Source organism: Perca fluviatilis, chromosome 24 (genome assembly GCF_010015445.1).
Source record: "Perca fluviatilis chromosome 24, GENO_Pfluv_1.0, whole genome shotgun sequence".
Classification (NCBI taxonomy): domain Eukaryota; kingdom Metazoa; phylum Chordata; class Actinopteri; order Perciformes; family Percidae; genus Perca; species Perca fluviatilis.
The window spans coordinates 8,237,394-8,253,985 of record NC_053135.1 but is presented as its reverse complement, the minus strand read 5'-3'; the positions used below and the strand labels follow the sequence as shown (position 1 = coordinate 8,253,985).

At 39.3% G+C, this 16,592-nt stretch overlaps 1 protein-coding gene across 2 annotated transcripts in view; it reads right to left on the bottom strand.

The window, feature by feature from the left end:
* Window positions 1-12,393, bottom strand: part of LOC120554593 (FERM and PDZ domain-containing protein 4-like) — a 70,031-nt gene extending 57,638 nt beyond the window's left edge. Inside the window, exon 1 of one of the 2 annotated variants that reach the window (XM_039793579.1) lies at window positions 12,373-12,393. In XM_039793579.1, coding sequence (XP_039649513.1) covers window positions 12,373-12,377 — 5 coding nt within the window. In that variant the 5' untranslated portion in view covers window positions 12,378-12,393. Of the gene's footprint in view, window positions 1-6,746; window positions 6,997-12,372 lie in introns of those variants that run through there. The other variant, XM_039793577.1, reaches the window with a different exon arrangement.
* Window positions 12,394-16,592: the final 4,199 nt, after the last annotated feature.

Genomic DNA, 16,592 nt, shown 5'->3' with positions numbered 1-16,592 from the left:
CATGCCTGGCTAGACACACACATCAAGATGCAGAACTGGAGACTCGTGTGCAGAGTGCAGACTGAACAAATTGATCAAATGCTATTAGCTATTCTTCAAGCCCAGCGTGACATTTAATTACGCACACATGCACACACTGACTAAGCTTGAATGCTGACGAGAGAGGGTTTTATTTTTCTCTCGAGGCGACCAGCAAAGCCAAAGGTCTGACTACCAAATACACTCACACACAAACAAGCATGCAATTACACGTGTGCCAGTCTGTCCTAGTAAAAAAACAGGTATAGTAACAATAATTAATAACATGTGGCAGTAACTAAAAACACATGACAGTATAAGGCTAAGTCAAATCGAAATGAGAAAATATAGAATTTTAACAACCAATATCAGACATTTCAACTAAATAGAAATAAAACTCAATTTGTGAAAAACTACTGCTCACTTAATGAACAGACTAAGCGTGATTACCAGGCTAAGGACCAATAATGTGTGATGACAAAGGGGCTGAAGGGGCTCTTGCTTGGGCAACAGTCCCAGTGTTGCTGGACATAACTGGGCAGAGCTCCCAGTGATGAGAGAAACAAAGTGAGAGTCAAAGTAATGGTGGAAGTGTTCTGGGCAAGAGTGGAAGTAATAAATAAAAAAATAAAAAAATTCCTGGAACAGAAGCTGAGAGGCAATATTGTGGTGTTTTCAGTGTTGCACTTTTAAAGCAATTTTATATGCTGAAGTGTGTTTGGACTGGAGTGTTACGTTGGGACAGTATAAATAGTGGAAACTTTCCTTAAGGATTACATCAGAAACTGGCAAACTGTAAAAATGCAGCATCAGACGTGTCCAAGCATTCAGAGGTTGTGATAACAAACTGTAAATATTTACATCATCCAAATTGAGGATGAAGGGAATAGAAGCGTATTTGAGCAAGATATGTACAGGTCAGCAAATGGATATTACATTATATGTCATTTAGCTGACTTACAGTTGCTATGGATATATATCAGAGGGTGCACGCCTCTGGAGTAACTAGGGGTTAAGTGTCTTGCTCAGGGACACATTGGCTGATGTATCACAGTGGGAATTGAACCCAGATTTCCCACACCAAAGGCGTGTGTTATATCCACTGCGCCCTCACCACCCGATATGTACACCTAGGCTCTTGTTGAAAGCTTAAATAGCTTTATACAACCAGTTGCTGGGCAACTAGAATATCTAATACACCTGAGGTTCAAAAAGGAAGCCCACTTTAAAGGACAAATTGTTAATGTAAAGGAAACGCAGCTCAGGACATTTGCAACTAAGTGGCATATGGGTTTTAAATCTCCCTGTTCCTGTAGACATGGAGAGAGAAACATCATGTGATAACCCTGTAAATGTATTTTTTTTTTTACTGCCGGGGCTGCTGCCATATCTGTATTTACTCATTAAAGGATTGTGGTTTTACACACAAGCTCATCTGACAATTATGAAAGATCTCTGAGTGTTTGGAAACAGGGCACGGATTTGCACAAATCCCCACTTAGTGCAACACCCGGTTACATGTCTAGTCCACACATCCACATACACACACTAACTCAGACTATGGCTATTGTGCTTGTGTGATAAATGGCATTCCCATGTGAGATTATATTCATCTGCTTCCATTAGCTTCCATAAGCATATACAACAATGAGGCAAAATAAATAGACATATCCAACATTGAGCGGACGCCTCGTCAATACCCGCCAGCATAGCTGCTCACACACTCGGGTGGTAATGTGGTATTGATGGTACAGCCTTGTTGGTCAATGATGTGGTCAGCTGACTTGGTAACAGTGTATCTTGTTAAAAGTCTATTCTTCTTTTTTGTTTGTTTTTACAGGACTCATACATACACGTCTAACATAAGTGTTAGCAGTAAATTAAATACAGCGTGCATTGCAGGAATTTACTTTTAATTCTGATAATGTGTCATACTGTTTCAGGGAGGGAAATAGAGAATGCATTGCAATATTTTCATCTTATGTAAGGTTTATTGAAATATATGGGGTTTAAAATAATGACTTTATATCTATATATAAATATGTGTACAAGCCCAGGAATAAGCAATAATTGACGTGACTTTGGCAAGTTGTCAGCAATTTTCTAAGCATTTACAAATGCAGAAAGTTTAACAGAGTCAGCCACATGCTGTATGGCTGCACGTAGTTTAGTAGACATTTACACCACATTTCAGTACCAGATTTGCAACCATGTATGTACTTTTCAAGGAAGTAGCAATATATAAAAAATCAAAGGCTATTTTGAATGTTTAAAACCTTGCTATTGTGTGCATTTCCTTCCAGAGATGCTGGACGTTCAAAATCTGATTTGGAAGTGCCGTGAAGTAGGGGATTGTAACTGTGGTGTTTTTCATGATGCATTCCAAATCGCTCCTGTTTGATTTCTGCGGCCAACAGGAATTTACATGAATTTACATCTGACAGGCGAAAAAGAGAAGAAGAGGAGGAAGAGGACTAGACTTTGAGCACCTGCCAGCAAACTAATCGGCCTATGACCGATTTGGCCTCAAGGCCCTTCTAGACTGACCCAACCCGAATCCGAGCACAAACATCCTGCAGTGCACCGGGGAACAGAATTGGAACGACAGCAGATTATAATCAAAGGAAGAGCACTTTCAATAGACACACAAATTCTCTGCACTGTTTTGGAGAGTGAGAGAATTGGATTTGGTCTCCAACAAAGCAGCCAAGGTGTATTATCTCGCTCACATAGGGGAAAAAAAGCTACTGTCTACAGGAAACACACTGAATTTCATCACATTCAATTTGTACTTGAATTTTAATATAAAGTTTGCAATACCTCGGAATGTGAGGTATGAGAAATGATGATTAGATTTCCTTGTTATGTGCATGTGCAATACAAAATAAATTGGATAAAAATGGGAAAAGAGAGGGGCAGATGAAGGTGCACTTTCAACCTAAGATAAATAATCAGTCAAGAAATGACAAAAAAAGACATGTTCCAAACATTGATCAAACATCTCCCTTTGAATAATGAAACGCCTCAAGTCCCAGTGACTAAAACATTAGTTCTATTTTATGTACAGAAATTACATATATTTTTTTGGACACTCATTTTCCAGAAAACAGAACAAAGTTACAGATTTTAGTTTTGTTGCAAGCATTCTGTAGTACAATAGGAATGAGAAAAGCAGCACAGCAGGTTAACTTGATTTCACTTGTATCCCTATGTGTGTCACTCATTCTGCAGCTGCTGAGTCAACATTTAAATATTTGGTATATCAGTGGTTTGAAAACCACAAACAGCAGGAGGAGAGATTGAAAAAAAGAATCAGTCCACGCCTGCCTGTCTCCCTGACTGACAAGGCAGAGCCGAGTCTGAATCTGAATCAAATTTCATTTGTCTGCTTTCTGGGCCACATGTTTCCTGGCCAATGACCTATCACCTCGTTGCTGTAATCCTTCGACAATGATGCTGCGATCTGGCGCTTCCTCAATGCCGCAGTCCGCCGCTGACCAGCAGCTGCATGGGTTTATGTTCAGGTGGGAAAAAAAGGAGACAGAAGGGGAAGCTCACTTTTTTTCTACTTTTCTGTCTCACTTGATGTAGTTAGAAAACATACCATTGTGCTTTCATAATTTAATCTGTAGCCACAAAACGAAATTGTGATTTTTTAGTATTAAAACACATTTGGCTTGTGTTATTAGTTAAAGCGTCTGAAGAACTATGAGACATGTCTTAGTAGGCCAACTCTAAACGTGACCCTTTATGTTAGTGTCAAAACCACCAGTCATGTTCTTTTAAAACTGAGTAATTTAAGTCATTTTAACACAAGATATTATTTCTCGTCACAATGATTGTTCATAAACTGTAAATGGTTTAGTCAAGTTTGCATTTATACTACTAATGGCAGCAGTTAGACGTTTCAATCATGTATCCATTACTTGAAGCTAGTTAGTGTTCAGGTGTTACAACCTGAAATACATGTTGTTTTTTAAATCTTAATTGTTTATTTTTTCATATTAGTTGAGCTACTCAACAATCTGACCTTGTACCCCTGGTTGGGAATCACTCTAGGCTATATGGGATGTCTTATTGCAACTAGTGTTAACAATAAATTAGTTTAGCTAAGAAGTCCATCAATCATATGATTGGAGTGTGTGTGTGTGTGTGTGTGTGTGTGTGTGTGTTTATATGTGGATTATCACTCCAAAAGGCAATCAGTAAACACACCATCCGGTTGCTGAGGGATGATATGAAAACAATTAATTCCCCTCCTGATCCTCAGTTACTCAGCATGCTAAATGAAAACTCCTGAACCTTACAGCCTGCAACACACATGCACTATACGTTCATTTACATACTGAATATGCACAGTGTAGGAAGCCACATGCATACAAATATATGGGCAAAATTATAACAGTTGATGAGACCACACCTCAGACACACGGCCATATTTCCCAGCAGCCAGCTAGCTAAACCCCGTCAATCCATGATGTAATCTCTAAGTGTGTTCAGTAATTACAAGGTTCTGGATTTCTCTGCCGCTTGGAGCCACCTCAGCCTTATGTAACGGACTACTCACGTGCAGTCAATTCACTGAGCAAGATTACAATATGGCTGCTTTAAAGCCTGCAGCAAGACAGTCGCCATTAAATCCAGCAACTTGCTCAGATCAGATACGATAGTCACGAGACGATGAAGAAAAAAGAGGTGGTGAGGTTTTTAACCTAAACAAGATGACTAACAATAACGCTAACGATCAGACAGTCAGTCAGTCAGGTATTTAACACATCAACAATCCTCATAAAAATATTAAAGATCTTCACAGAGAGCTCTTTCAATGTCATTTTGCATCCCATTCACTTTAACAGGATTGGGGATGCAAAATTGTACAGTTGAGCACCCTGTACAACAATACGCATTCATAACAATGGTTTAAAAACATGCAGTATTAGCAGAAAGAGACAAACACAGTGTTGTAATGTAAATTACGAGAGAGAGTAATTTTCTACAGTAACCGCATTCTCAAATAGTGCACGTAAGTACAATTACTTGTATTTCCATTTTATGCTAGGCCTACTGGTAACACTTTATAATAATAACCATCATTAATAACTGGTAAATTGCTAGTTAATTAAACTTTAGTGAAGTTATTTTACTGTTAAACAATGAAATGATGATTTACAATGTTTACTAATTATCAGTAAAGTTATCATTTATGTTACAGCATTAGTTCAGTGTAATACAAAATAGTTTATGAATTTAGATAGATTGCTAATACTTTTTCAATGTTGAATAATTGTTTGTAAACCATCTATAAACATTATTTGGATGCTATTATACATTTTCAACTAATGCTTATAATAATTAGTTTGTGATTAATAAGAGGTTTATAAAGCATCAAGTAACATTAATTTTGCCCCATTAAATCATTTTTGGAGATCTACAGAAGAGATGATTATTTGATTATTTGTGCAGTGATAATTGCTATCTAAATAATATTTGTAGATGCTTTACAAAGTTTCTATTAACCATTAACAAGGTATTATAATCATCAGTTGCAACTTACATAATACAAGCCATCCAAATAATGTTTATTGATGGTTTATAATGATTTCTTGGTGATTACTTAATGATCATTAATCATCATTTCCTTGTTTGTTAACAGTAAAATAACTATTAACTTAGGTTAAATTAACTATGAATTTACCATTTATCATGTGATGGTTATTAAGTGTTACCTGCCTACTTTTGACTTCTACTTCACTACATTTCAGGGGGAAATACTCTACTTTGTACTCCACTTCATTTATTTGACACTGTAGTTACCAGTTACTTTTCAGATTTAAGATTTAACATACACAATCTATGATCCATTTATAAAATATGATGCATTATTATAGATTAAACTTTCCAACTGAATAGGAAGTAGTTACAATTACACCTGATCAATTACATCAAGTACTGCTTACATATTAATTAATTAACAATTAATAATAATCCAATAATATAAAACAGTATAAGACTGACCAGGCCATTTCTCATAATGAACTAATACTTTTACTTTCGATGCTTTTAAGTATATTTTGTTGCTAACACTTCAATACAATTTTGAATGTAGTATTTGGATTATTTTTGGAGTGTTATTGCTACTTTTATTTAAGTAAATGATTTGAACTGATTATTACAACCCGATCTGATTTCTGCTTGGTCACGTGTTTAGGATTTGTAGTGTTTCAACTTCTTCAAACATTTTAAATTACATTTGGTTTAAGACACACTCAAATTGACATAATTAGACACAATGCAGAGCTGACTTTGGCTAACAAGAACAGGAAAAACTGCATTAACCTAATCCACAAAAAAACTTAATTCATGTATACTACATGTTTAAGATGAATACAAAACAGAAAAAGGGAAGGCATCAAAAACCAATTACCTAAAATTTGCCTGAAACAGCACAACTATTCATAAAGAATCTGTGACCCTGAGCCATAGGCCCATAACAGGCTCCAACAACCAGCAGCAACCTCCATGTAAACCTCCCATGGAGCTTAATCAACGAAGCCCCCGCTAAAGAGCTTTAACGCTCTGATTAGTGAAGTGCTGAAAGAGGTAAGGCAAAGGCTGAAAATGTATCTTCAACTCAAAGGAATTCTACTTTGCGTATAAGTCCAAAATGGCCATGGCCATCACCACAGCAAGCAAACAACAAGAAGCCGTCAAGGGACACCAGAACTTACTGGAAAGCGGTTAACATCCCAGGTTCATCATCGTCGTCGCACGGCTCCATCCTGTCAGCCGGGCCGGACAGATGAAGGAATAAACAGAGTGGGATCGACGCCGGGGCCCCACCACCACCAAAAGGCTCAGAGCGTCGGAGAAAGAGCTCCTGTCCCTGTCCCTGAGTCCAACTCCTCCACTAAAAAATCCACTTCCTCTGAATCTCCGTATAAAAAAAATCCCCAAACTCAATTTTCTGTGTGTGCGTGTGCATATGTGTATTTTTGAGTGTGTTCCTATTTTTTGTGTGTGTTTTTTTTTTTTTTTTTTCATTCCTAGCTTGGTGCCAAATGTTCCAGCTTAGCACCGCTGTGCAGCACTACTGGTGATGGATTTAGCCGGGGCATCTGGGCCAGCGGGGATAAACTCCATTTACTCACACACATAAATGCACGGACACCGGCACACACACACACACACACACTCACACACATACACAAACACTCACACACACACACACACGCAGAGAGTGGCATGCGGTGTGAGATCGCAGGGGACAATAACGGAAAACCCTCCCCCACCCGGCGTCATCAGAGAGATGTCAAGATGTGTGATATACAGTGTGTCCAGCACACGAACACACACACACTCCCTGTTCCCACACACAGAGCGGGTGGATCAATGCATGAACAGATGTGTGCCAACTTTAGAGCTGCTACTAAGCACAGAAATCAGCAGCTGTACTTACAGCGAGCATGTGTGTGAGACACAAAGATGTCTGATGCCTCTCAGCACCGATTTCTTGAAAATATAAAGTATATATTTTTAAATATATAGGTGTGTATACATATGTGAATGGATTAGAATTAATGATTGTGAAGGGATTCTCTCCGGTCAGAGCAGGCAGAGGTCAGCTTTGTCCCTGGGCATAGAGCAGACAGCGAGAGATTAACACAACAACAATGTGTATACAATATGAGAAGGTCACAACATAATAGTGCAGTCGTCCTTGCTGACTCAGAGGAGATAAACAAGGACTGGTGACAATAAAATCTGATTGTGTACAATGCAAGAAAGAAAAAATGTATTCACAACCCATCACATAAACTACTTCTTCCCTCCCTTTTCTCTCTCGGCCTCTGTGTGAAGAAGGGGATGTGCACAAACTGTGAAATGACTTAAAAACTGAAAATCAACACTGTCTGGTCTATGTGGGGTTGTAAGGCACTGGGCCAATAACAGAGACCGAATAGGAGGGTCATTTCTAACAATCTTCACTCCCTTTCTATTTAGCTGTAGACAGAAATTCAAGGGCATAGCTTGAACAGACTTCTAAAAAATTCAAGAGGTAAAATGTGATTAAAGAAAGGGCAGGAAAAAGGGCTGTAGCCAGGATTTTAGAAATGTCACACACTGATCTATGCTACACACTGCCTGTGTGTGTTCTACTATGCTCTGCATCCCACCTTGCAGTAAAAAAGCCTCCCACAGTACCAGAGAACCTGCAGCTCGGTAAAACCAGACCAGAATGAGTCCAGAAAATGGATCACAGCCTGCAAGTAAAGGGCTCAAATTGCTCACTTGCAGGTACAGAATGCAGATCGCAGAGAAAATAGACAAAGAAAGACACTAAACATCAACGAGGCACTCTGAAAGTAAAGCAAAGAAATAGTGACAAAGCCAAGATCTCTGCTTTACGGCCCAGTAGTGTACTGTACAGGCTTGACCAAAAGTAAGCAGCACCTATTTATTGCACAGGATGCAGAAGAATGCTCTGGAGGAAGTTACAAAGGAGAAAGAGTCATGTTTTGTTCACTTAGAAAACATTTTCAATTTAGATTTTTTTTTATTTTTGCTAGTAGCATGGCTGCTAAAATACAGTATTAATTTATTTATTTTAAATACTGTGATGCTTCCTACAAATATATTTCTGAAGTGATTAAAGCAGTGCATGTGTGTCAAGATCCATAGTTAGTTTAGAAATGTTTGAGTCATGATAGCAACTAAAAGGAGGGTAAAAGGAGGTGACTTCAGAGACGCCAGAAAATCTTGTCCAACTTGTTGGAGGTGTTGTTGGCCTAATTTCATAAAACATCTGCGATAGCAAGCACTATTTTGATAACCCAAGTGATATACAGTACCGAATCTCAAACACTCAACTCTATAACATCTAGCCGGCTGGTGAAAAGTGCCGCCTGTCTGATTATCCTCAGATTTACGACCGTGTGGTCTGATGTCCTCTACCGTCACCCTCTCTGGTGAGTACATCATTCTTTTGACAGCTGAATTTGGCTTCTGTATATATGAGTTTGTTTGTATTACAAAATGCAAATGGTCGTTCCACACAATTTTACAATGACATAATGATATAATGTCAGCCCTGCACATTTCAGTTCAGTAGAGGCCAGCTCCGTTTGCTACCTCTGAGATGCCACCTGGTTCTGCCCCTTGGCCAAGCAGCTATCTATAGCCATGTCTACAGGGACTACTGATTGGTACATGACCCCTGTGTGACTAATTTTATATATGGCACGATAACAAAAAAATTCACCTTGGACTGAAATATCTGCTGATACAATATATTGTGTCAATATTAAATGTCCAATATCAACTAGCTGGTGTTTTCCACTGCAGATATAGAGGCTTCTCCCTGACCACAGCTACATGAAACAGTCTGCAAATAAATCCTATTTCTTTCCTAATTAAACTCACTTATTTAGTTATGTGTTTTACAACTTAATTCTACATTAGAAAAGTAGAATTACATATTTTCATGAACATAAATAAATGGGTTAGCTCGCCCTGCCTCGAAGGTTAGAATTTAAAAATTAAAGGAAGGTGAAGGTTACTTTTAAAGTGATTGCTAGGTAGTGGCAAAGGTGAGAATGTAGGGAACACTTACGGGGTTAAGGAATAAGAATAAGCTCCTAAATGCCCACACACACACACACACACACACACACACACACACACACACACACACACACACACACACACACACACACACACACACACACACACACACACACACACACACACACACACACACACACACACACACACACACACACACACACACACGACTCCAAAAACAGCAGATGGACTGCACCTCCGTCGTGTCCATCTGGTGGGTTTGTAGACTTTACATTATTTCATGTAAACGTGTTTGTTTAAAAAAAGCAACAAAAAACAGCAAAATAGTCTCCTAAGTAAAGGTCATTAATTTGTCTTATCCACTTATTACCACAAGCTCTATTTTATGTAATATTATTTGGAATGTCGTCGGGAAGCAGGGGATGGGAGGAAGGTAGAGTGGGAGAGAGGTCACAAGGAATGTAGGAGAGAAAAGGGAGCTAAAAAAAAGAAGCTAAAAGTCTCATCTGATGGATTTGATGGAACAGACGGCTCACTCCAGAGTGCCAAAGGTCCTTAATGTTTCATTAAATAGAGATTCAACCTCTCTCTCCTATCAGTCATAATACAACATGAATTAACTGACACAGTCACCAGCTGACCAGTTCAGAAAATCTGTTGCTTCTGCCTCCTGCGCATCACATCACTATAATGTTGATTGTTTGCTCCAATACAGCTGCTCAATTAACTGTAAGCTCAACGTTTCTCCACATCTAATTACCGCTTAAAGACAAATTGTGGCATCTCAGATAGCGCTGCTCTAGAATTGGATGAATCTTGCATGCATTATCCCAATAAAAACACTGTTGAATGCCAAAAACGGCTAATTTTCTCATTGATAGCCCGGAACTCTTAATTTTGTATTCCCACACATCCAGCAATGCTCACAAATTCAACTGGTGGTCCATTGAGGGGCAATTAAAGGTCAAAATTTCACACTCAAATGTGGTGCATCAGACAGCATTGGAGTCTTTTAGACATCTTGGCACGGTGTTCTAGTAAAATACATGCTTTCCTTTTCTATTTCATTACTTCTTGCATGTTTTCTTTGCATTGTGACTGTGCTGCTTCCAGTCTAACCAATTCCATATCTGACTCTGAACATCCAGTGTGAGCAAAACATAATCTTAATACACCAAGACCTGCCACATAATGTTATTGAGTATGACTGGATCATAAGAGCCTCACTGCTATCACTGTGTAACCATGTTACTGTGCAACCATTATGATGGAGTAACCCTAGACTAATTCAGAAAGGAGCCAGCTGCCCCAAAGATCTGTCACATAATTCTATCCAGGTAAGAAGAGCCTTTAAATGCTCAATCTCCATTCTTTTAACCTGTAAACATTTACATTTTAAAAAGTTGATATGGAATGTGTTTGCATACAACTGCCTATTTACACATCCAGCACACCGGGAGCAACATTTATTTGAAGTCGTGCTTGTGTCCACCTGATGAATGTAAGACCAGTATTTATTCTCCTAGCAGCCTGGAGGTGTCTGGTGTCGACCAACTCCTGAGGGAACTCTCTCTCTCTTTAGCTGCTAAATGCTCCACTGTGTTAACCAGCTAGTTTGCTAACTTTGTCAGTCTGGTGTTTGGTGCTGTATACGGTGGGATTTTTTGATATTTTCTGCTAAAAAAAACAGCTGCCAGCTGCGGCTAGAAACAATGTTGAGAGCAGTAGGACTGAGCCAAAACAGAAAGTTGCGGGCCGTATAACCAAAATGAGCTGAAAAGCCACCGGAAGACTCCGTATGAGGAGAACTGCAGAGTGATAATTCTCTGTGGGTTCATCACTACATGCAACACTATTCACATTATACTGTACATAAAAAAACATATTGATTGGTGCATCTTTAAGTTCAAGTAGTGTTTTGTGAGTTTTATGATCATTGCTTATACCAAACAACAAACTAAATTACTACCATGATGGGGCAGACAACAGTTCAACATTTTCTGAACCCACAGTGAAGATCCTCTACCAGCTACAGAGCTATTAAACACTTAATATTCACCACATTTGTAAGCCTTAAATGAAATATGAACTGGTGTTAATAGCGTTTACTTCTATCAATCTAGGCCGGGAAACAGCAGCGTATGTGGGTTTAGGCAGCGGCCATCCTACAGGCTTGCACTGCCTCACACTAAAGCCTGACTTGAAATCCTCTCAAATTTGATGTCAAAATCACAGAGCTTGACAGAAGTAGAAAATGCAGTTCTACAGAAAGATAAGTGGGAAGGCTCAGATCAGAGTGCCTCCATCCAACTGTGAAAATGTCTGTCTGCCACACACTGCACTTGCCTGGCGAGATAGACACAACTTCCTCCAAAATTCTCCGGAAGACCGAACCATTTGCAGCTTCTGCTCAGCTGAAATGAGCTGCACAGCCATATTTGATTTTCTGTGCTGTACCGTAGGGAGATAAACTGAATAAATACAGCATTCTGAGCAGAAAAGTAAATTAGTTCAATCTAAAGAAATGAAATAATAGCCAAGACATAAGAAAAATAAAAAGTAACTAGAAATTCTTACAACTAGAAATGTAAAACTCAATTGAAGCCAATTTGCATGTATGTGCTCACTCCACGGAGACATACTAACACCCCCCGCACCTTCACTACACTCCTCCATAGGTAGTGTATAGCAGTACACTCATCCCCACAGCTCATCATTACATTGTGAAGACACAGAGGATGTGATGTGAGTAAATGCTATATCTTATCCTACCTCATGACTCAGTGTGCCATCATGCTGCACGCCTCTCTGCCCGACTGTCTCCTAATCTTCCGGCTGCCACCAGCAGAGGGGCAGGCTCCAACAACAACAACAATAACCACAGCTGCAGCAAAATTACTTTAAGTTGGGTCAGTGGCGGTGGGGTGACAAATTGAGAAAGAAAAATTGTAGTTGTGAAGCAGTTGAGATAACGGAGAGTGGAGGAGAAAAACAAAATGAGAAGAAAAGAAAACGAATGGATATAAGGCAGAGGATCCAAATAAGTAGTGATGGGGTCATCCAGCAGCTGAGCTACTCCCTCTCTTTCTCTGCTTTTATTCCCATTTTCTTTACATCTCTGTAGCTCCCTCTGTGGTATGATCCTCCGGGCTGCCTCTCTATTTTTCCTCTCTCGCTCTCTCTCTCTTTAAATCTAAGTTGTTTTTTTTATAGTTTTGTTCAGAAAAGTTCGGCACAGCAAGGGCAAAAACAGCAACAGTAATCTATGTCCCGAAACGGTCATTATATTGTCATCTTTATTATTATTCTCACGTGAAGCATCACATCTTGTTCCAGATGGTCCAATCATCGCTAAGCTTCCCTAAATGCACCAGCCAATAGGGTTTAAGCGTACTGACCGCTGTAAGCTTTTTAGACTTTAAATACTGCCCAAGAACATTAACTGTTTGCCTTCACATTTCCCTGAGTCAGAGATCAGCACAAGGAGGACAGTGACCGAAAAGGGGAAATATGAGGAGGACACCAGGAAGAGGCGGAGAAAATGTGGAGGGTCGTTAAGCAATGTTTCTATCCAACTACGAAGAAAACTTTTGAAATGTCTTAAAAATTCAATATGAACTTGCTATGTTTACATTAACTGGATTAAGATGAATAAATGGGGTTTCTTAAAAGAGTTTGGCATTTTAGTTGATACACATGTGCTTTCGTGCCAAGACTTAGATGAGATTAGCCAAAAGCCTGGAAGAAGGGGGAAGTCACTGCAAATAACTTGCAGAACTACATTTTACTACAATTACTCTTTTCTTTTTTTTTCAATCTTTCTGTTAATGTGCTGTTTAAACAGTTTATTAATGAGTTTTAGAGGTATTTGGTACGTTTTTTTGGTACTATTTTTGAACATTGTAGAGAGCCTCCTACTTCCAGTCTTTATGCTAAGCTAAACACCTCCTGGCTCCAGGCTATACTTTTAGCACACACACAGGAATGTGGTATCAATCTTCTCAAGAAAGCATACAATGTGTGTGTGTTTCTCAAAACATCAGACTATTCATTTACTATAATAAGTTTACATCATATACAAGTAACAAATTACTAAGAAATGCATTGGTAAATATTGTATACTGTATATATATTTATATATTATGCACAACATAATCATGTATGTATTACCTTATGCCCAAGAACAGTTCTTTGCAAAATGTTAATATTGTCAGCAAGACTTACATTCCCATTAGTCTTTCTTCACACCTGAATGTGAAAATGTTTAACAATACAAAAAGCCAAGCTGACATTTGCCACTTCTATTAAGACATTCCATTTTAAAGATGGAAACCCAGCGACTGGCAAAGATGGATAAAAAAAAGCAAAAAATGCATTTATATACAGTACCTCAGCTGGCTCTGAAATATTCCTCCACCAAAGTTTAATCAGTCTTCGTGCAAAGATACCGAACACTCCACAAGGAGTTAGGGGTGGTTTAAAGACTTGGTGAGAGTGTCAGCCAGTGAGCGTGCTCAGACTTTTGTCTGTCTGTGGAAAGGGTAATTATATATACCAGGGCATGCTCGAGTGATGGAGAGTGGTAGGAAAGAAAGAACGAAAGGGGAAAAAAGAAAGGCTTGATGAACAACACCCCAGGTTTTCCCACTAGTCGGAGACTGAGATTCTCTGAAGAATTCAAGGAGAGGTGATTTATGGTCTCTATCTAAACTAATGCAGGACTTGTTTTATCCACTCTCACAGTCCTGCGACTGGGAATCAGACTTCCATTATGGAAACACTTGTGATTAAAACCTGATGAGACAGATAAGAGTCGCCACTGTGGGCTGAAAGCAAAGTTTCAGTGAGAGCACTTGCATTCATGTACTGTTGTTAGAGATCTTTAATTCTCTTCTCTCCCCCATCATTTCTAGGTTAGTGTTGTTTCCCTTGCTACTGAACTCCCAACCAGAATGGAGAAAGAACAAACAAACTAGAGCTGGACGATATATCGATATTATATCGATATCGTAATATGAGACTAGATATCGTCTTAGATTTTGGATATCATAATATGGCATAAGTGTTGTCTTTTCCTGTTTTTAAAGGCTGCATTACAGTAAAGTGATGTCATTTTCTGAACTTACCTGACTGTTGTAACTGTTCTATTATTTGCCTTTACCCACTTAGTCATTATATCTACATTACTGATGATAATTAATCAAAATCTCATTGTGGTAAATATTTGGTGAAAGCACCAATAGTCAACACTACAATATCGTTGCGGTATCGATATCGAGGTATTTGGTCAAAAATATTGTGATATTTGATTTTCTCCATATCGCATAGCCCTAGAACAAACCTTGCCTTCATCGAATTAAACTTCTTTTGAATGACTCCGACAATCAGACGCCTTCATCAAAATGTCAATGGAACGCAATCGCGAGTCCAAAAAGTATGCGGAACTACACATTGAGGGGTTTAATAAAAACGTATTGATCAGACCTTGTGCTTGAATCAAGGCACTCACTATTTTACATAGAAGTTTACATCAGTGTGACAGAAATGATATTTAAGAACAGATTCAATCCACTAATTGATTTGATGTAAATGTGGTAAATTATGTATCTCAAAATACACAAGATTGTGATTGCAATTACAGGTCAAACTATAGATGGCATATTTGAAAAGGAATGCATCATGGAAAATAGCATGTTTACTGTTGCCATGATTACATTTGAATCTCATACACACAATCATGCATGCACTTTACCATGGGAGTCATGACAGTGACATGAATGGTGTGTCTTGTTTAAGGACACTTTGACATGCAGCCATGTTGACTTTTTTTAAGGCACGCTAGCGTTGTGACTCTGCAGATGGTGAGATCTGTCCATCGTTCTATATTATATGCAACACTTACATAGAAAACGCTTACTTTCACCTCGTCCCTGATAAATGCTCGAGTTATTACGATAATGTGCTTACTCCTCATTTCCGAGAAAAGACGTCTCCCTCCATGCAGCCTCCCTGGTCCGTGCTTCAGAAAAGAACTTGACTGAAGAAGACTTCTTTAGGTGCTGGTCCTCCAATGAATTGCAGCCACTAGGAGCTGCCAGGGGAGTCAAGACTTGGTCAGAGCTGACTGATGTGAGGTCAGTGCTATGGTCAAATGATGTCCAAGAAGAGTCAGAGGAGACAGAAGGGCTGGTGTCCACCTTCTCCTCTAGCAATCCATCTCCTAGGTCCATGGTGCAAGAATAAAAATGGAGAAAACCGCACGATAGGGGGAGGGGTGGGGATGGGGACGCGGGGGGGTAAAAAGCTGGAGAATGAAGATGAGTTAGAAAGAGAAAATCTGACTTGGATGAAGATAGGTCAAGAGATGAATATGTCAAAGGTTGGATTGATAAAGCAAAAAGCTTGGAGTGGATGAAAAGAAGGGAAGCAGAAAACACTTCAAAATGATGGAAAGAGATGTCTAATATACAAAGGCTTCTTCAAACTCCTCTGTCTCGAAAGAATTCTGAAGAAAGTAAGGAGAGGAACAGCAAGACAAAAGACCAATCAGAGGAAACACTAGACAAAAGAGATGGTGATATGGATGTGAGGGGCAGGAAAAGAAAACCACTCAGGGACTGAAGAGGAAGCCAGACACAGAGACCAGACAGTGGGATGGAAAGATAGCACCCAGCCGCTGCAGATAGAAGGGGGTGAACACAAACAAAAGAAGAGGCAGAATCAGGTGAAAGGTGTGGGCAGCAGCACTTACGAGGTGATAGCTCACATCTCATTACATCCCATTTTCCCCCCCGAACAATTGAATCATGTGGTAAGTTGATAGAGACGGAGCAGGACGGGAAATCGATTGGAGATGCATGGAGAGGCTTGAACTGGTGGCTTCTGTGGCTACATGATAGCAGCAGGCAAGAGAGTGCCGTCTTGGGTTGCAGTGATAAGCAGTTCATTATAAGAAGTCTGACGCAGTCCAAATACAATTAGGGCTCACCACT